Raw genomic sequence first — 23350 nt, 5'->3', positions numbered from 1 at the left:
CAATTAACAAACGGAGACGTAACAATATGAAACGCTGTTTCTACACACTTATGATTTATAATTTGCGATTAATATAATACGAAAATTATGACAAAAACCTAGCAGTATTACGTGATTTTTTATTTACAAATATTAGGCTTATTGGTTTACAAGCTCGATTCAACTATAAAATGTTATCAAAGCGCATTTTTGGATTACAATTAAATATTTTTGGAAAAGGCGTTTGTTTGTAAATAAAAAATCCAAAGTATTTGTATTATTGTTAACATGTATTAACATATAAAAATTAATTACAATAGTCATGATTGTCTTATAACAAATATTGCTGTAAAGTTATTGTTGTTATGGGTCTTTAGCCACACGGAACATGTGTTCCACAAGTGTTAATGATTCCCAATGAGACTTATATGTTCCTTCTGCATTACTGTATCGCCAAATATAGTCTGTAGATGTGAGACCTGTGAGTACTTTAAACATAAATACTTATCGTATGTTTTCCTGAAATAAAATTAAACAGATTAAAATCACCGTTTAGTTATTGGCTTCATTTTTATAATTTTTCATATTTGTTGTAAAATGTGTTTGAAATAGCTGTACATTGATTGCTTGTTGGTTTATTGTCAGGTATTCACTCAAAGAGCAAGCCATACCTAATTTTGAATTGATAAGACTAAAGTGAAAGGAGCTAGTCAACAACACCCTCCACCAACTCTTAGGTTACTATTATTTCATCAAATAATGGAATTGACCGTCACCCTTATAACGCACCCACGGCCTCAAAGTGCGTAGTGTGATTTTTTTTTTCTGCTATAACGGGAAGCGAACAATATAAACACGCAGATCCTATCCGGTACACTAGGGCATGCTCGGCCGCAGGTGGATTACATATACACGTGTTTTTAACATTAATAAAAAATCTATCAATCAAACAAGTAATAAAATTGATGTACAAAAAACCTAAGCCATTGCCTCTGATAGATAATGCCGATATTTAAAAACAAACCAAAGAGAAATTCATTTTCAGTTTTACAATTACGCATTTATTTTCCTATTATAAACAAATATCAAACAAGATGACAAATGATATTAGTGATTCATATTTATACCGTGATATTCAGATACCTGAATTTTGTATAAAATAAAAAATGTCTACGAGGACAAACTAGTAATTTATTTGTCTTCTAAAGACCTTAACAAGATTAGAGGTTGTACTAGGCATAGAGTCTAGCAACAGTATTCGCCAATAAGAATTTACCAACTAGCTAGGCGAATAGCAAAAGGAAAACTTACGTTACACCGAAGAAAATAAATCTAACAACGTTCTATTAGGCTAAAGTTACTGAATCAAACAGAAAAAACAACAACAAAAAACACAGACACAAAATAATAAAGTGCAAGCGTTAGCCAGTATTACCGTGCTGTCTAAAGTTGCCATAGTATTGGGGATTAACACATTCTTCACCAACTAAAACATTACTCGAAAACAAGTAACGGAAGTTTCTATTACAATTTGGTGAGTATAAAATTGTCCTTAGGACTTTTTCTTTAACTTCACCCGCTGACTAAGTTTCACTGAGGATTACGCACAAAACTAAAGAAATGGGGATTTCTAAGTGTAAAATATTTATGTACTTTGGGATTGAATTCTTCCTTGAGATACACGGCTACTATAAATAGTTAAAGTATATTGTTTTACAATATTTCTTGGCGCTTGAATACACAGAAATGCGTGCTTGCTATAGAACTAGCATCTGACCTGTGACCAAACATCGGATTTTGTTTAAAGTTAAGCACAAAGGACTATCTGTTATCTGCCCACCACGGGTATCGAAACCCGGTTTCTAGCGTTGTAAGTCAGCAGATATACCGCTGTGCCACTGGGGGCACAAATATCGGAAGAAACTACCTCGGCAAAACAATGTCTTCGCTTATCACAGTGTTGAAATGAAAACAAGTTTGATTACAACAACCACAGGTGTTAGGTTTACTGTGTTACCACCTCAAATTTAGCAGCAAAGGACCAATAAACTGACTTGGACCATCATTTGGTTTTGGAATCACTTTCAGCTTAAAGCACAAGTAGAATCCAACTTGATCATATTTGTCAATTAAACAAAACCAAAATCATATGAAATTAATTCGATCTCGATATAATATTTACCAGTGAGTTTAGTGGTCACGTTGACTTTTAAGTTCACGGCCGACTTCTCAAAATTTGGAAACAAATAAACAGAACCTAGTTTAAATCTGTGTAGTATTGATCATTGAATTATGGAAAACTATCACTTATTCTTGTCCAAACATAGTTTAAGACTTTTTAACAAGCCTAAATGTGCAATCAGCAAATAAGCAAAAAAAAAAAGATAATCCATAATGATTTCCTCATTACCTTGGACGCGAGTTTGCCCTATTATAGAACTCTGGACTTCCGAGCTGACAAGCCATGTTCGAATCCATTCGATTCTACAAAATATTCCTCGCACATTAAATTATGACTGCGTTATAAGAGTGACAGTAGGTCTCTTAATATGGATGGTGGGCGGTAGGGCTGCTGCTGACTGGCTGCATTCCCTCTGGTCAGTAGTTTAAAATTATGGACGGCGGCAGATAGCATTTGTAGCTTTGCCATAAATACAAAATACAAATACAATACTCATTAACTTGTCATTCAGAGACATTAATTGCGATGGATACCCATGGTCTCCATGTTTAACGTCTTGGTGGTGTATGGCAACAAATAAATATAACAAGTATGATCCATTATGTTTGTGTCTGTATTACCATCCATCACCGAGAGTTAGCCAGTTCAATTACTGTAATTTTTATGGTAACCATTCGACGGTGTACATGGACAATTTTGTTTTATAACTTTTGCCCGAGAAAAAGGTATAAAAAATCCCTTTAAATAGGGCACATTTTCACTTTTTTATAGAAAAAAAGCACAATGCATAAAGTCTAGCAACAGTATTCGTCGACAAAAATTTGCCAACTACCTAGGCGAGGAGAAAAAGCAAAACTTAAGTTTCACCGAAGAGAACAAACCTATAAACATTATACTAGACTTAAAACACAAGAAAAGTCCAACTTAATCCAGTATGTCAATTAGACAAATACAAAATCACAAGAAATTAATCTGATTTCGATCAATTTTTGCCACTGCGTTTTGTGGTCACCTTGACCTCTAAGCATAACTACACACAGTACTTTCTGCCTTTAAGTACGCCATCAGCTAATAACGGATTATCTGCACTGAATTCGCGTGTGAATACCCTATAAAACTTCATATCTATATTTGGTTATTTTGTTTTAGGCTTTTTCCCGAGAAGGGGGATTAAACAGCCCCTGAACAGGGCACATTGCCACTTTTTTTTTTTTATAGACTTTTGGTTTCCATCAACTAGAGTTGACTGGCTCGAATCCCGCAATTTTCGTAAAGTAACTGGAAACCGTCAGACGGTGTACAAGGGCTATGTTATTTTACAATTTTTCTGCCCGATAATTGGATAAAAAAGAATCACATAGAGCACATTTCAACTTTTCATAGACTTTTGGTTTAGAATTTAAAGGTTAAATCAGTCAATTATTACCTCCCAGAAAGCAGGGTATGCAATTAGCATCTAATAAGGTGACTATGGATTCAATAACAAAAATAAAAAGAAAGATGGGGAACATAATACAACATTGTCCTTTATATCATTTTTGTTTACTTACTGGGCATCCTTAGCTATTTTGTGTTGCTTCACTTTTATCACAAACCCTGAGGTTATTTTAAACTTTATACACAATTAAAGCTCACAAGTCAACCAGCTTTCGTTACAAAATATAAAACGTAACTACACAAACTCAAAAATAAATGAAAACTATAACTAGATGTATAGCACAGGTTCCCGAAAGTGTTCTGTTTCAAGAGTAAATGAAACTAAAGTTAAATGTAACAACTATTTTTCTTTCTTGATTTTGAAGTTAATGTCATGCTATGTTGTAGCCTACAGAGTGCAAAATTATTCTCGTAATTCATAGCATGCGCTCGTTTTACTGACGTCACAACAGTACATATCGCAACGTTAAGCGTCCCTTTTGTGATGTCATTTTAGTGTCTACTGACTGATTGACAGACCACATACCACTGTGTAGTGGTGCGAATGGTGACCCCCTTCGGCCCATTTTTAGGAAAACAAGAAGTACTTCCACCACTGTTTATGGTGTGAATAAGATCCAATTAAATACCACCCACAGAATGAAGGAAGAGAAAGTTAAAAGGAAATATGGTGATGTAAGATGTGACAAAACAAACAGAAACCAGGATAGAAGTACAAGTTACCTTTAATTTCAGCTAGACTAACATATATTGATGGTTCTTCAGAGCGTTGTACAAGCATGTTTGATGAAAAAAATAGATTTACGGTAAAATGGTGTTGCGGAAAAGCTGCATTATCAATTTATTTAACAAAAATTACGAAAACCGTTCACGTAAAGTAGTCCATAATATTTTACCACTTTTTTAATTACTTCAAACTTATCAATATTTTCCATCCACGTCGTCTAACCTGAACTGGAAAGCGATGTCTGATACCTTGTTTTGAAAAAGCCCCACAGTGGCAAAACGGTCTCTGGTCTTATGACGCTAAAAATCGAGTTTCGGTCACTGCACAATCGTGTAGTTTCGCGCTTAGCAACAAACAAATAGGCCTACAAACTGGAACAGAAATACGTGCACTACAAGACGGTTGAAACGTAAAAGTTTTCACCACCTTACCGTTCCATCTTCACTTTTCCGATAAAAATGGTAATGTTCCCAATCGTTATTCAAGTCTAAGAACCAAAACGTTTAAAGATCTTTGTTAATTAAGAGTATTAATCTATCTATTTCACGTTCAGTAAACCCGGTCAATTAATTTCAATAACAAAGAGGGCCACATGTGCTTTTCAAATATTTTGGGAAAGAGGAGTTTATATGAGTAAAACTCGGGTACAAAATGCCGTGAAAATCAATAAAAAGGGGGGAGATGGTCAATCATCACCTTTAAATGAAAGCGTTTGACCTGAACATAGGAACAGGTCTAGATACACCAGACAAATTCATAATGCATACAAAATATGATATAAAACAAAGATTTGTTTGAAGTTAAGCACAAAGCTACACAATGGGCTATCTGTGCTCTGCCCACCACGGGTATCGAAACCCGATTTCTAGCGTTGTAAGTCCGCAGACATACCGCTGTGCCACTGGGGGGGGGGGCATAAAACAAAAAAGCGTCCCAAGACAAATTTTTCAAGGTGTCCATTGTAACGCATGTGTTGTTAAAGACATTTTGTAATGTCAGAATTTCTCTTTTAGTTTTGTTTGTTTGTTTCTATTTAAGTACAAAGCTACACAAAGGGCTATCTGTGCTCTGCCCACCACGGGTATCGAAACCCGGTTTCCAGCGTTGTAAGTCCGCAGATATACCGCTGTGCCACTAAGGGGGAATTTTATTTTTATGATTGATTGCTGTTGTTTGTTATTAAGGATAAAGCTCACCACAGGAATTGAAACCCGGTTTCTAGAGTTGTAAGTCCGCTGTGCCACTAAGGGGCTATGTTTTTACTATATATATATTATAAGTAATAAAGTATCACATGAATGTAATTAACAGCATTCTCTTTATGATTTCAGTGTTACTAATTATGTAACTTGTAATATATATACGTATATATAAGTACTATTTATAAGTGTAAATAAATAAATAATATTTAAACCAATATAATTAACCTTGATGTAGATATGCTGTTATTCACAAATATCAATATATAGTTACTGAGGGTTTAGAACGTCTAACTCCCTACGTGGATGATATATAAAACCCTACAAGTCCAGAGATAGGGGGTACAATAAAACCCTCAAATAGGTGGAGGTGGAGGAGTTTATAAAATAAGTAACTTCACACATAAGGAGTCATCTTAAACAATGTGGAAGAAGTATGTGCACCCCCTAAGTACAGGGAGTGAATGGCTCGATACTAGCCATGTCAGTTATATTGTGTAGGATTCCTGTAACTTTTGGTCACCCAGCTGGCTACAAAAGTTAATTCTTGATGTGAATTTTATTATATGAGGTGAAAATATTTATTTTTGGTAGTTTATGCAAGGGAACTGAGCCCCATCTTTTGCATATTCCTGTAGCTTACCAAGCCTGCGTTTAAGTTCCGTCAAGAACGGACATTAGTCAGAAGAGCTTCACTAACAATATGACATGAATAGGGGCAGTAACGAGATTAATAACCACTTTATTTATAAGAACGATATTTGGATCTCCATCGTCGATCGTGCTCAGTCTGATTTTTATGGTTACGCACTACTGCCCAACTGAGCAATTTCCTTTGTAAGGAGTTTCTGCGAAAGACAGCGATGCCAACTCAAACCACATATCTTAACATGCAGAGTTCGTCCACTCTACATGGACTCGATTTCCAAGATCTAGTTTAAACATATGAAAGGCGCAAGATACATTGCAACTACATCGAAGGAACTGACAGGTATGTGATCGAATCGGATTGCTGTGGTTCCAGCCATTGATTTCAAAATGTGACTGAAAGTTTCTGAACTTCAAATCCTTGTTTATTATATTGTTAACGACACTAGGAGACATACCCTGGTTTACTGCAATGCTTGTTTATGTGGGGAAAACATGCACTCAGATTTAAACTACTAGGTAACACTAGTTTCTAAACAAATTTATCCTAGGAAAATGATCCCACAAATGTTTACTTTATGCTTGGTTCTAAGACGAGCCGGAGTGAAGTTAAGAACCGTCTCACTCCTATCTTGTCTAATCTGCTTCAGGCCTTCAGTAAATTTATCTGCATGAGAAATGACCGAAATATGGTCCTCCTGGATACATTAAAACCTCTAAGAAAAGTATAACGGTATTTGGTACACTTATTTTCCTCCTCGGAGGAAGTAGTCAATTTTTTAAACTTAAAACTTTAGGGTCAATAAATTTTCTCCACGGATGAAGTCTTTGACACTTTGAGTTTTGGCATTTTGCCTCACGGGTCTCAACATGAGTTGCTGAACTTGTGGGGATGCACCAATCGGCTATTTAGAATAGAGAATTTTAGCTTACTTGTTTTGATGTTTACCTGGTTTTCACGGTTCTCTACTAGTAGTTTAAAACGAATAAAAAACTGTAAAGAGAAAAACATATATCACAGACACACAGACGGACTGGTTGATTCTAATCAGTGGGTAAAGTTTTGTTTTCGGTCCAATGAAAGTCACAGAACTCGAGTTCATAATCGCTCACAATACAAACTACACTCTGCATCGGGATCTGATCCTTCTGACTACTTGGAATTCTGTAACATAGTCATGGAGACGGAGACAGGTAACTAAGGAAAGCCCTGCTGTTGGAACTTAAGATCCAGGGCATCATCGGTGATATGGAAGATACAAAATTTTTCCGCGTCCACCTTTTTTGCGAAATCTTCATTACTGAGTCCTTGTTTTTCGGTTCTAAGATATGTACGTATAGCACGCCTGATCTTTTGGACTATTTCTTGAAGCCTGTCACGTGCGCGTTCGAAGATTCCTCTAGATCTGGATGCCCAGATCTGCGCTTTGAATTCTCCTAGTAAGTAGAGGAAGGGGGGAAAAAAACAAACTTGAGATTTAGGTACATGGTGACAGAAAAGTACTGTGGTATACATATTTAATGTTGAAAATGGAGGCGAATTTCCTCCATAAGGCAGCTGGTGTTAGACAGCCATACATTGCATGGCGAACAGTTTAAAATACAGTGACAATTGTTATTTTGAGCTTATATAATCTAGATTTGTAAGAGGACTATTTCATGGACTACTTCCAGGCGAGATCACAGCGAGACGCTTCAAAACACCTGGAGTTTACCCGATCCAAAGCTTTGGATCATTTTACATTTCGGTAGTTTGTTTCATTTCAGGCGATATTTCTTTTTGCATTAAGTTATATAATTCTTTAGTTTTTAAGTCGGTTATTTTCTTATTTCTAATTGCTGGGACAATGTTTTTAGATGGAATTTTAGGTAATTGGGAGTGGTTGTGCTGTTATTACCGTGGTAAGTCCTTGTGAAATGTTTACTATTATGACCTAAAATATAGGACGTAAAGAAAGCGTTTGGGTAATCTGATTCAGGTTGTGAGATCGTGAGGTGTGTCCAGATTGCAGTTAAGTTTTTGTTTGTTTGTTTCTAGTTAAGCACAAAGCTACACAATGGGCTATCTGTGCTCTGCCCACCACGGGTATCAAAACCTAGTTTCTAGCGTTGTAAGTCCGCCGATATACCGTTGTGCCACTGGGGGGGGGGGGCTGCAGTTAAGTAAGTACTTAAGTCTGACATTCCTGGAGCTCCTTTTTCTGGAGGGAAGTTGACCACATTTCTATTGATCAGTTCGGGTTTATTTGACCATATGAAACTATACATGATTTTGTTTGCTCTAGTGATATCTTTGCTTGTTGGGGGGAAATATCTGTCCTATGTAAAATAATTTTGCTCGTGCTATTTGTTTTAAAACATGAGCTTTAGCTAGGAAGGAAAGATATCTCTCCTTCCAATTTACTACTGTTTTTTCTACGTTTTTAATGAGTAGGTCCCAATTGTAGACTGCATCATCTTCGGTATTAAACCATATAACTAATATTTTGACTGAACTATGGGTCCTTTTTTGACCAGTGGGATTTATTTTGTCTATCTTTATTTTCCTTAACCAAAATGTCGGTGTTTTAAATCTATTTACTTTGGCTCCTGTAGCTTCACCATATTCGTCTACTAAAAACATGCTGTTTTCTATCGCCCGAGTACAGCTCATGGTCAAGGTAACGTCAACTGCGTGAGAGGTGATTTTCCGCTCTTTTGCTGGATTTCCTGGGATGGGGACGCCCTCGATGTTCTGGCATTAAACGATAGTGGAAAGGGTCGGGATAGAGAACAACCCTATCTTACCCCAGAATTGTTTGTTTGTTTGTTTTGAATTTCGCGCAAAGCTACACGAGGGCTACCTGCGCTAACCGTCCCTAATTTAGCAGTGTCAGACTAGAGGGAAGGCAGCTGGTCATCACCACCCACCGCCAACTCTTGGGCTACTCCTTTACCAACGAATAGTGGGATTGACTGTAACAGTATAACGCCCCCACGGCTGAAAGGGGCGAGCATGTTTGGTGGGACGGGGATTCGAGCCCGCGACCCTCAAATTGCAAGTCGAGCGCCCAAACCACCTGGCCATGCCCCATGATATGCAGCGAATGGTGTTGTTTGTTTTTCTGTATAAAACCTCAGAATGTACTGGTAAAAATAAATACAAATCTTATTAAGTATACTGGGCTTTCACGTGTTATATTATTGTAAAAGAAACTCGTGCATTGATCAAAGTATCATACAAAAATTGGATATATTATTAACAAGGAAGTACTAATAAAAGTATTGCTTGAAAGAATGTTAGTACTATAATGTAACCAATTCAATATATATTAATTTACTTCCCTTAGTGTATTTTATTACATCTTTTCATCAGCTCGACTTAATATGTGTTAAGAAACTATGTTACGATGTTTAAAAGATTACTTTGGTGTTTTTAAATTTAAATCCAAAACGAATTGATAACGCTATTTTTGATAGTTAACTTTCCAAAAATGGTGAAATAGTTATTTAGTTAAAATACTTTCTAAAAAAAACCACGAAGAGTAGAATCTGACTGTCACTCTTATAACGTCAACGGCCCCAAAGTGCGTAGAGTGATGTTTTTTGTTGTTCGGCTACAGGACGTGAATCATGGACCATGGGATCCACAATCCAGGCACGCTAACCAAGAGGCCGAGCCAAGCGTTTTTAAGAAAGAGAAAATAATATTAAAAAAACATAAAATTATTTTTAAATTTGGCAAAAGTACAAGATAATTGATAAATGTGATAATTAAAACAGTGATAAACCAAGAAAAAGATGATTTAACAGTAAACTTAAGAAAAAAAAAGTCTGACGGAAGCCGCTGTCTTTCTATAATTTAATATTATAAAAGGAAAGCAGAATAAGAATCAGATTAGGGCGTTTTTTTAACGTGATACTATAAAGCAAGTGAAGAGACTAGCATCAGATTGAGTCAAGTAATTACTGCTGCTAAATGTGTTAGAAGTTATTGCTGCGCTGTCTAAGAAATTACAGCTTTTCATAATACAAACAGCTATAACGAGAAAAAGCAGACAGAATACGTAAATACATGTGCACTGATTGGGGTGAGCTAGCTAAATGGCCACAATCGACTTAAAAGATTGAGTTGTTGGTTGAAATAAGGCCATACAACTGCAAACATATGGCTTTCTCAAAGTTTGATTGTAATTATGCACAAAGCTACACAATGGGCTATCTGTGCTCTGTCCCCCACGAGTATCGAAACCCGGTTTCTAGCGTTGTAAGTCCGCAGACTTACCGCTGTGCCATTGAAGGGGGGGGGGCGACTATCTCAAAAACGACAAGGAAAATAAATTCAAAACATATTATACTCAACGACTTGTCAATGGAAAATAATCACCAAGACAATGGGTTCAATAGTAGATCACACGCAATTCAGTGTTTTACTTCTACTGCAACATATTTAACACAGCTAGCCAACTATCGCAACCGGAACAAAGGATTAGAAAATTTTGTCACCAGTTTTATGTCAACAGTCAGCAGAATAGCTGGAGGTATTTCAGCGGTGAAAAAAAAAGTCAGAATTTCTACTGACTTTAACTGACTAATTTAACAGTCTATACAAAAATCCGCCGTTCCTGATAAATAAGATATGGAGCACTGGTAAGCTGTATTCGAAATATATATTGCCTGGATAAGAGTTCACGAAACTCAAAATATTGTTCTTCGTGAACGCCATGAGAAACTTTCCAAACACGGAAATGGAAGTTTCCTGAAATTCGTTGAAAAAACTTAAAATATTCACTACCTAAGAAATCCATAAGCACTATCGGAAAGAGAACATCATAAGGAGCTGATTTAATCTATTTTTAAAGAGAACATCATAAGGAGCTGATTTAATCTATTTTTAAAGAGAACATCATAACGAACTGATTGAATCTATTTTTAAAGAGAACATCATAACAAGCTGATTTAATCTATTTTTAAAGAGAACATCATAAGGAGCTGATTTAATCTATTTTTAAAGAGAACGTCATAACAAACTGATTTAATCTACTTTTAAAGAGAACGTCATAACAAGCTGATTTAATCTATTTTTCAAGAATATCTAGACTCATCTGCTGAATGCTGATAGAAATTCCAAATATTTCTTTATTGTGCTCGACTGTGGTTACATAAAAAGACGAAAATGATTATTTGATTTCTCACAGGTATCTGCGACTGAGTATGGTGAGATCATTAATAACGAACATTTCCTTGGATTGTTACTGTTCAAAGACACAAGTTGTGACTAAAATTGTCCTCAGAAAACTTTAGAAAATGGCGTTAAGTGTGGAAGATTTACAAAGCCAATAGTACGCAGCGGAACCAACATAATAGGCAAGAAGAATGGTCGTGAAAAACGAATTAGAGACTTAAGGCAAAAAATGTTTTTTTGTTGTTTTGTTTTTTTGTACAATGCAATGCACGCACTCCTGAATCTCGTGTTGAACAATACAGTGACGTTCTTCGACTTCGTTCAAAGAACATGTGTATACATTTCTGATTTACGTCCTTATTGGAAAATACTGACATAACATAATCCACAGTAAACTGAGAAGCTATTGACTGCCACGCGATGATCAAGTGGAACTGATACTGATCGTGCTCTCTGTACAAGCAAGAAGTGGTCTACGCCGCTCTTGTCTCCAGACAAACCCTACCAGTAGATGATGAAATTAAATCACGTTCCGAAACAAAAGCTATAGCTTCAAAGATGCAATGTTTCAAATTTGTTGCATTATTGTTGTTTGGTATAATTTGCTGTATGATATAAACCTCGCTGTTTGTTTTAGCGCAAACTACACAATGTGTTATTTGTGCTTTGACCACCGGGGAAAATCGAACTCCAGATTTTAGCGTTGCAAGTCCGTAAACTCATTGTTGACTAGTCGAGGAGACAAAGTAGTTGTATGACAACGATCTTGAAATCTATCAAGTAAATCCGTAACAGAACAAAGGATTTATATTTATAATAATATCCTTATGCTACATTATGGATGCACTTGCATGTTGTTCAATATATAGATATAAATCTATAAATCAGTTGTATGAAACAATGCAAGTTTGTTCGTTTTTTACACAAATTCTCGTATGCACTACCTCTTCTGTATGATAAGGCATTCACTCCTGAAGAACTCAATTCATGAAGGTATCCAGTGGATTCTGCCAACAATTTGTCATCCTTCTGTGTACATTGTCTTTTTTTTTTGTTGTTGTTGTTCCACATAACACAACTGCGAACAAACTACACCTTGTTTTGTGTTACATAACTGGGCGCAATATCTGCTCTATACTTTATCAAAGCAAAGAAAAAAGTAATCACAAATTCCATATTTTGTATTAAATTGGTACTTTGCAAGGATTGCATAGTAGCTTTAGCAACAGTTTGATGAATTTAAATTTGCTGTCCAGAACAACGTTATTCAAAATTGTTCTTGCATTACTTATGAATTGTTCTTCTAACAGAATTTTAACTAATCCGTGTATTATCAAAACATTTGTAAGTATTTTAATTTTAAAGTTACAACAGAAGTCAAATAGACAACTCTTAAGATGGATCTTTAACTGCCATAGGAAAATATATATCCACTTCTAGAGCACTGCCGTGTAAGCTTGGAATTTTGTGCTACCATTTTAAGAAATTATATTATCCATCAATCTTCACAGTTTCAAGTTCAGATACATAATAAAATATTAAAATATGTTGTTGTTGTATATTTAAAAATAAACTTACCATTAGAATAGTTGTTTATAAACGTAGCACTAAAGACGAAAAGAGCTGCATCCTTAACCGCACGAGTCTTATATGATTTTCAAAACAAGAGGCTTATCAGTTGTTCTATTATCAAACAAAGAAAATATGTTATTGCCAAACAAAACAAAGGTAATTAAAATTGGTATGCCACATTGTCAACGTCTGTTTAAGTATCCGGCTTCTCTATTCAGAAACACAGCAAGGCTTTGGCGATTATACGACAGCCGCTCAGGCAATTATGACCATGAACTAACTTTTGTTATAATCTTACTGAGCCCCGAGATCAATTAGAACTTCCCAGGATGTCATGTCTCACACGTCATTACATTAATCCCATTAAAGAAAAAAAGGAAACCAGAGTTCTCCAACATTCTAATCTTCCATTGTTTTTTGCCAGATTGATACCTCGACCAAAGAAATGTCACGAGGGAAGGCATACAAGTCCGTAGACTGACCCCCTGCTGTGTAAGACAGACTTAACAATAAAATTAGCAGAAGGCAAGCAAACTTTAGAAAAATTTAGTTGTATTTGGAAGATTTACGAGGCCAATAGTAAGCAGTGGAGCCAACATAATAAGCAAGAAGAATGTTTTTTTCTAAAACGAATTAGAAACTTAAATCCAAGAGGTTACCTACACCACTGTAACATATCCAAAATGAGGTTACCTACACCACTGTAACATATCCAAAAAAGGTTAATATATACAAAATGAGGTTACCTAAACCACTGTAACATAACAAAACAAGAGGGCACCTACATCACTGTAACATACCCAAACAAGAGGTTACCTACACCACTGTAACATACCCAAATACAGGAAAAATAATTTACTAAATTAGTAAAGAGTTACAACTATAGTATTTGAATGCTACAAATATGAAATAGTCCAGCATACCCAAACAATTGTGTAACTTTCTGTATTTGACTTCTTCGTTGATTAAAAAATGGTAAACACATATCTGTCCCTAAATTATAACTTACATATTACAGGGTTTAGTTTGTTTTATTTCACATATTTACACAAAGCTATACAAGGGCTATATGCAAGAGCTGTCTCTAACTTTGAAGCTGACAAACTAGAGGAAAGGGAACTATTTAACAGTGTGATTTGGTAGTCACTCTTATACAAAAAAACAACAACATCTGTACCCTTTTATACCTTTTTCTCAAACCCTTTAGCAAGTTCAATGTGAACTAACAGAGTAGTGGGATTTGACCATCACTTTTATACCGCCCCCGCCCCTTAAAAGAGCATTCTGGCGCTAACAAGCCGCAAACTGTGAACCCTCTGACCGACAGTCAAACACACTAACCACTGAACCACGCCCAGCCTTAAAACATGCTAAAAATGCCCAATTTGCTCATCACACATTTTGATATCTACGTAAGGTTACAAGATATATTTTTCACTCTTTCAGCAAATCTAATAATGTAAGAGATTTCTTTTCGGTATGTACATTTTATTGTTAGTACAGAAATTTAAGCTGCACATCATATTTTTTTGTGGTATAATTTGTTTACGAAGGATTCTATTCAGTAGATTTTAAATGTGTTTTAATTAACTTAAAATGTAAAAACAATAAAATCTTTCAATATATTTTACAAGTTTTCTTTAACTCTTTTATGTTTTACTTTAAGGTATAAATTAAATTCTATAGTTACGTAGAAAACAAATATTTAAAGAATAACTACACAGACGACAATAGCAGCAATAAACATTATTATAAATGTCTTTATGGCCAGGATTATAGTTTTAAGTTCATAAAAATTGAGCAAAAAAAAAAAACTTTATACGCACGCCGCATCTATCGAAGTAATACGTATATATATATATAGTAAATTCTTTATCATGTTTCGAGTATCTGTTTACTTTTGACAAAAAGACCTTGCATGTAGGCTCTGATACATGCTCAGGCCATATTGCGCAAAAATACGAGAGCTGGAACATAAAATCAAAAATACACTGCAAAAATAAAAACACTTGTATTTTCAGGTGAAACATATTTCCTCAAATAGTATTAAATAAGTCCGATTTATAATGGGGGTGGTGGGCAGGATATATCAAGAAGTAATATTCAATTTAGCTGAAACTAACCGAGTTTAAGCAAAAATACATATCATTGGACATGATGTGCAACATACAATGAAACATTCCTTATAGAACAGAGACACAAAATACAGCGTGTGTACTTTCTTATGGTTGTTTGACTGGCCTTTCAGTGCGATTCATTAGTTGATTAGACTTGGGTTTTCCCTAAAGATGTATTCCCGCAAACCAATTCACCCAGGATCCGGTACATGAATTTATAAAACTCTCATTCTCATTCAAACATACGAGAGGTCGTAACCTCGAGATATCATCCGCCATACCACTGGAGGACACTGGCTGTCGACATCCTTGCACAACGTGCAACTTTACAGCCACTGTCCCAATTAGCAGAACAGGTGTTACCTCCATAGGGTGGCAAAGGAATAAAGGCGCTAGAACGAAATCAACTTGATGAATTTCTTGACCAAGCGTTATGTGAAAATTACAGTCTTGTAATAAACAAAAAATTCTACATTAAAATGAGAAGGCAGAAAACTCACCGTATGCCTGCATACCACAACACAAGACATGTATCATCCCATTTGGTAAACATTTCTTTATTGGAAGGGTCGTAGTTGACATTAAAAGGAGAAGGCAGAAAACTCGCGGTATGCCTCCATACCACAACACAAGACATGTATCATCCCATTTGGTAAACATTTCTTTATTGGAAGGGTCGTAGTTGACATTAAAAGGAGAAGGCAGAAAACTCACCGTATGCCTGCATACCACAACACAAGACATGGATCATCCCATTTGGTAAACATTTTTTTATTGGAAGGATCGTAGCTGACATTAAAAGGAGAAGGCAGAAAACTCACGGTATGCCTGCATACCACAACACAAGACATGTATCATCCCATTTGGTAAACATTTCTTTATTGGAAGGGTCGTAGTTGACATTAAAAGGAGAAGGCAGAAAACTCACGGTATGCCTGCATACCACAACACAAGACACGTATCATCCCATTTGGCAAACATTGCTTTATTGAAAGGGTCGTCATGAACGACAAATAACTAGGAGTGAAAACTACTTGAAACATCCTCGTGTTTCGATATCCGCGGAGGGCAGAGAACAGAGAGCCAATTGGGTAGCTTTGTGTTTAACAATAAAGAAAATTCTTGAAATTAAAGCCTATAAATATACTGGTGCCGTATTCCTTGTGGGTTTGGTAAAACAAATCAACAAAAATAATACTGAGTATTTTTCAAACTGAGAAACAGTTATTCCTAACAAATTCAGAGTACTGTATAATTAGAATAATACTGCTATTTATCAAGTGCATATGCATGGCTGCATTAACATTTAACTGATAAACAATGCATTAGTTTCACACGACCCAATATTATATGTTATGATAATAGGTGAATTCTACAGTGTGTGTGCTTGGAGTGTACGTGTTGTGAGAAAAACCCCTGGAGACACATAAGCTAATCAAAGTACTGTACAAGTATATATCTCACTTTACTAATCAAACTCATATTTGTTTCTGAAATACAGAAAGTTTGGCACAAGAAAAAACACCTAGAATTTTAACAAATTAAACAAATAAACCATTGCAATTAAACTGCCTACGAATGTAAGTTTTATATGTTACAGAAACTTTTTGACAAACATGAATCAATAATGTCCAATACAGCTTTTTAAACTACGGCTCAAACATTTTTATTGAGTATTTTCGGAGAACATATCTTACAACAGGTGACACTCTTTAAAAAATGAATCAAAACGATCACAAAATACCTGTAAAAGTTTCAAAGGATGTTCTTTAATTGAATAATATCGCTGTAATTCGTGCATGAACAGCGAACATCTATTTTTAAAGGTCCAATGAAAAGTTTTCCTTTTTCTGTGTAGTTGATCAATGACATATTTGCTAGAGAAAAAAATTAAATTACTATCGCTATGTTTTTTGTTTATTCATAACATTTAATGTCACCATTATTAAGTTTATTTTCATATTTGATAAGAAAGTTTTCTTCCTCTATCTATTAAAGTCTTACCTATATACTTCTGGTGTTAGGTTCCAAGAATCCCAGCTCTATCTATTAAAGTCTTACCTATATACTTCTGGTGTTAGGTTCCAAGAATCCCAGCTCTATCTATTAAAGTCTTACCTATATACTTCTGGTGTTAGGTTCCAAGAATTCCAGCTCTATCTATTAAAGTCTTACCTATATACTTCTGGTGTTAAGTGCCAAGAATTCCAGCTCTATTTATTAAAGTCTTACCTATATACTTCTGGAGTTAGGTTCCAAGAATTCCAGCTCTATCTGTTCGAACACACAGGCAAATAACTACTGAAACTTTCTTACAAATTTCGAGAGCACAAGATAAATAACTACGAAATGGCTCGTTTCTTTTTTTTTTATGATCATGTTAAGAAAAATGCGGAATCACATATACAACAATAATATATTTCTTTTTCTACAGCGTACTAACATAAAGAAAACTCTAGTTTCAACAAACCTAAAAAGCACGTGCTCGATCGTATAAGGCTTTTCAGATACTGATTTATAAGATTCATATTAGTGTTACTAGAGATAATACTTGTAATAATACCTTGCCTTTCTTTGAATAACTTCAAGTATATATACGTTACGAAAATCTCCAGACTTTGGTTAATGTCGATAATAATCGGTCGATTCCAACCATCAACTGAACACGCTAATATCGAAATAACTGAAATTGAAGCACTTTCGTGCGTTTACCGACTCTTGTCTAAATTCACCATTAATCCTCGATAAATGCTGAACGAAACTTTTCTTTTATTGTGTATTTAAGAATCAGTGCCAACAAATCGAACACTAATTTTGCGTTTCCACTCTTAGAAACAATCATTTTTCTGATAATATTTATGAAACTACTCTGTAACAACCCGTTTGTATTTGTATTATTTCGTACATTTACGACGGAGTACAGCGTTTATGGACGTTTCCTGTAGGATATGTATATCCATACTGTTATAAACAGATTAAGAATATTTTGTTTCAAATAATTTTTTCATTTGAATATAATTTCCTTCAAAAACATTTATGCGCGATTATAAAATTTTCTATAGCCATTGTAAGGGCCCGGCATGGCCAGATGGTTAGGGCGCTTGACTCGCAATTCGAGGGTCGCGGGATCGAATCCCCGTACCATCAAACATGCTCGCCCTATCAGCCGGGAGGGGGCATTATAACGTGACAGTCAATCCCACTATTCGTTGATAAAAGAGTAGCCCAAGAGTTAGCGGTAGGTGGTAATGACTAGCTGCCTTCCCTCTAGTCTTACACTGCTAAATTAGGGACGGCTAGCGCAAATGGCCCTTGTGTAGCTTTGCGCAAAATTCAACAAACAAACAGCTCTTGTAGGTGCATAGAAAAAGTGGGAAAATTCACATCTAAATGGATTCTTAAAAAACCGTTTAGACAAGTACGAAAAACTCATTCATATTCTGTTTAGATAACAATAAGTTTCATCTGAATATTTTGGATGATTCATAAAATCACTTTTATTACGTTGTAGAGAAACATCAGTTATTGATGATATAAGTATTTACTTAATAATATTGAATTTGATTTCCTATATGTTTGAAGACTTAACTCGCTCACAAGTAATAATAATCCTAGCAGTAAAACAATACACTCGAGAATATTTTGTAGTGAATTTTCCATTGTACTAAATTTATATAAAATTAAAACTAAATAAGTATCACATGCCGCAGTTCGTTAGTTCACAACCCAATAAATAGGTAGTTATTTAAATACAAGAAAAATTACCCGTCCCCAGTGACGGGAAACATTTATTCACGCCTGCAGCTTTTCACACGCAGCGAGAAGCGGCCACCGAAAATTGGAGGCAGACGAACGCACGGACAGACACCACGGTTCGCTATTTGTTTTTTTTAATTATGCACAAAGCTACATATGGGCTATCTGTGCTCTGCCCACCACAGGTACCGAAACCCGGTTTCTAGCGTTGTAAGTCCGCAGACATACCGCTGTGCCACTGAGGGTCACCACGGTTCGCAAGATATTATTTGATATATTACAATCTAAAATAAAATCGTTAGACATGACCAAAATGAAAAATGAATAGTTAAACAATAACAAAACAAAGTAACGAATAGCTAAACGAAAGGAAAGAAAGCTACATTTCAAAATGAATCGTCCTCTTTTGTTTAAATACTAGATGAAAGTAAGACATTGGCAAAGAGTCTGAAAATTCCACTCTTAGCTTGTAGGTAAAATCACAAGAAGCTGCATCATTAACAACGTTTTAATTTCACTTTAATATAAAAAAATTGGCATGCAGATAAATGCACAAAACTATATTACATAAGGATGGATGAGAAGACAAAGAAACAAACAGTCGTATAACATCAAAATAACTGCACAGATCTGAAGATAAGTTTATATAAATATGGACGCTGAGACGAACAATGTTTATGTAGTCGCGCAAACTGACACGTACATAAACAGTTACACAAACAAGTACTCTGAGCGAATGGCAGACACGAATTAAAAGAGCCAGATAAAAATATCGGCTGAACGTTCAGTTAAGAGACAGAAATACAATAAAGTCCTTTGACATATAATGTGTACTTTATGCCTCCACGCCGTCTTCTTGAACAAGTTTAATAACATCTACGTGACACAAGCTTCACTATCCTGATACAGTGTTTTGCCAAGAGTTAAGTTGTCAACACCACACAGATATTAATCCCAACTGATGTCTAGTGCAATACCAGCAAGTCTTAATGCTGGAGATAAGCTTTTTTGTTATTTGCAGACACACGAGTGTTCTCGTCCAGGAATGTAGTTCTGGTATTTTTCTATCACGCCTGATAAAATAGGCTTTACATTTATCTTACATGCTGCTAGCAATAATATTAATTTTATCCTGAACGTTGGTTAAAAGTTAGTTGACTTATCATTTATCTTAACTCCTAATACTTTAATTATTCTTTATCACAATTAGAAAAGTAGTCTTAACAATATTCTGGCTTTTAAGATTAAACATAACTTAAACCCTGAATCAAAATCTTACTTATATAACTCTTGTTGCTGACAGGTTAGAGGGAAGGCAGCTATTCAACAGCACCCACCGCAAACGCTTGGACTACTACTGCCAGATCGAATAGTGGGATTTGGCCATTTATTTTATAGCCAATCCATTGCCCCAAAGTGCAGAGCCCGTTTTTCTCAGTATCGGGAGTTGAAACATGAAACCTCAACTTCACAGTCAGGGCACACTTACTAACTGAACACAGCCGGCCTAGTATTTTGTATAATACTGTAGTGTTATACTTCAGATATCACTTTCAGGATATTTCAATGAGACAAATGTTATTTGATATGAAAGTTTAAAATTACTAAATTTTTTTGCCAATTAGCCTTATTAAACTACTGTAGTGTACAGCAAAATCCCCGTGCAGTGCCGTCCACAGAAGTTTTTAGTCGGGCCCTCTTCTTCCGAGCTCAGCACAGTAAATGTATTAGTAATACCATAGTGGAGCAGTTTTTCCTTTTTCTCTACAAAGCAAAGAGCTTAAGAAAGAAAAGAAGTCCATATTTTTGTGATAGTGAAATTTATTTCAGGGTATATATTATATACTTTGTGTTCAAAGGTGGCATTATACCTGTCCAATATCAGTACATTATGACATCTTTTCACACATATATACCAACATAACTTACATTATAGCTGTCATGGTAAAGTAAAAGCTTATCTATCTATACTACTCATACACTATTTTGACATATGAACTTGCGCTGCAATACACTATACAATTATTGGAAATTGGTTGAAATAGTTTTACAGTCTCTGTCTGTGTGTAATCAAAGTGGTTTAAATATATCTGTTCAAGCCACAACACACATGGTGATACAACAAACCAACCATAAAGACTAAGGAGCTTTCCAAACAAGTAAGAGGTAAAGTGGTAGAGAAGCACAGATCAGGAGAAGGTTACAAGAAAATTTCAAAGTCGCTGATTATCCTTTTGAGTACGGTGAAGTTTATCATTAAGAAGTGGAATGTGCTTCATACTACCCAGATCAAGCAGCTCTTCCAAACTAAACAGACGGGCAAGCAGAAAACTGGTTAGGGATTCCACTTTGAAGACAACAGTGACTTTGCTCCATGTCTGAGATGGGGGGAGTCAAAGCTCATACATCGACATCACGGGCCCTACACAAAGCTGGCCTATAAGGGTGAGTGACTAAAAAGAAACCATTACTGAAAAAAATCATCTTAAATCTCGTATGGTGTTTGCAACAAAGCATGTAAATAATAATGTAGACATGTTGCAGAAGGTTGTGGTCAGACGAGACAAAAATTGAACTTTTTGGTCTAAATTCAAAGCGTTAAGTCTGGCGCAAGCCCAACACAGCACATCACTCAGTCAACATTACACCATCTTAAGTGTCAAGTATAGTGGCAGCAGTATGTTTTGGGTATGATTCTCATCAGCAGGAACTGGGAAGCTTGTCAGGATTGAGGGGGAAGATGGATGGTGCAAAGTACAGGCGAATCCTAGTGGAAAACCTGATTGAGTCAGCCAACAATATAAAACTGGTTCGAAATTTCACATTTCAGCAGGACAATGACCCGAAGCACAAGGCCAAAGCCACACTGGAGTGGTTTGAAAAGAAGAAAGTGAATATGCTGGAGTGGCCCAATAAAAGTTCTGACTTGAATCCAATGGAAAATGTATGACGAGATTTGAAGATTACAGTCCATCAAGGATCCCCAACAAACTTGTCAGAATTGGAGAAATTTTGCCAGAAAGAATGGGCAAAAATTACACCGTTTCATTGTGCAAAGCTGGTAGAGACCTATCCAAAAAGACTCACGGCAGTAATTGCTGCCTAAGGTGCTTCCACCAAGTACTGACTTTTTGGGCTGAATACTTATGCAATCAGCAAATTTCAATTTATATATTTTCTTTGCAGGTTTTTCTAACATTCAACCTACTTCACACACATCAGTGTTAAGTTTGACCATTAGAGTTTTGAATAAAAACAAATTCATTAAAAAATTGTTTACAATATTTGTATTTCATCAAAATGTCACATTATTGGTAGGGGGTTGAATACTTTTGCAAGGCACTGTAAAACAAGAAATACACTGGTGCACACGTGTGACAATTTTAAAATTGCATAGTTCATCAGTTCAGAATTAGTTAAACTTCACCAAAACAATATTTTGTATTTCTAAAACGGCACAAAAACAACTGCATTTCACTAATGGCCACCTCAGATGTGTTAAACCCTCTTTTACACAAACTTCGCAGAAGTTTTATCCTTGTCCCTGGCCATCGAGTGGTTCAACAAAATACTCTATTTCAAACGAAAACCATAATGCGGATGTCCACCCAAAGAAGTGTACAAACCACTGTTGCCAGGTCTCGCAAGTAAAATAAACAGCACTGACTTTCAAAACTGTGCTTGTGTTTCATAGCAAAGCCATATCGGGCTATTTGATATGCTCATCGTGGGGAATCAAACCTCTGATTGTAGCGTTGTAAATAAATCCATAGACTTCCCGCTGTTCTACCGAGGGAACATTTGAAAACTGCTCTTTTATGGCTTACCCACAAAATGACGATTTGTGCGGCTTAATTGAATGTGTCTAGTGGGAGGGCCATAAGATCCACGATTGTGGGTGTTTTTTAATTAAACAAGAGTGGGGATAAGATAGTTATAAAATTGAAACGATGTGTAAGCTAGTCATTGACCTAGTGAATCATTTTGTGTTGTACTCAGCTATTACTAAAATGCCCAAATAAGCAACCTCAGAATAAATAAATCCCCAAAAACTACAACCAGCGACTCCCAAAAAATTAAAGCGACTTTTTAAAAAACAACAGCAAAAAAGAAGCCCAATTCCGCTTATTAAAAGCGAACTTGATAACACTGGTGCATACTGTCGTGACAGGGATAATCAATGCGTACTTGTCTTTTATGTTTTACAACGTGGCGTGTTGGCGTAAATCAAGTAGCTAGCTGTAAATAAAAAAGGGTAAAAATAAAACAAGTACACGTACTTCAATGTCACTTATTTAATAAAGCAGTTACAATCCAATACAGAGGCTTTTCTTGTAACTCCGTTGCTTAAACACGATGTTGTCCCATAATACGTTTTTTATAGTTCTGGTATTATGGAAGCTTTTTGGCGTATTTGCGACCCTAGTTAACTGTTATTACAACACTTAGGACCACAGGAAAACACAATATACTTTCCATATTTATGTATGAAAATATTATTCCAATAAACCAATAATAAAACTTTGTTATGATATAGTTTTCAAAGGTAAGAACATAACTTGAAGATAG

At 35.6% G+C, this 23350-nt stretch overlaps 1 protein-coding gene across 2 annotated transcripts in view; it reads right to left on the bottom strand.

Moving 5' to 3' along the window:
* Positions 1-23350, bottom strand: part of LOC106469235 (leishmanolysin-like peptidase) — a 101940-nt gene that overhangs the window by 54330 nt on the left and 24260 nt on the right. For both annotated transcript variants that reach the window (XM_022397692.1, XM_022397693.1), the window contains exon 2: positions 16770-16902. In XM_022397692.1, coding sequence (XP_022253400.1) covers positions 16770-16826 — 57 coding nt within the window. In that variant the 5' untranslated portion in view covers positions 16827-16902. The remainder of the gene's footprint in view (positions 1-16769; positions 16903-23350) is intronic.

The sequence above is a fragment of the Limulus polyphemus genome, unplaced genomic scaffold, assembly GCF_000517525.1.
Source record: "Limulus polyphemus unplaced genomic scaffold, Limulus_polyphemus-2.1.2 Scaffold3370, whole genome shotgun sequence".
Lineage (NCBI taxonomy): Eukaryota > Metazoa > Arthropoda > Merostomata > Xiphosura > Limulidae > Limulus > Limulus polyphemus.
Note: the sequence above shows the minus strand (reverse complement) of the source record. Positions and strands in the feature narration are given on the sequence as shown.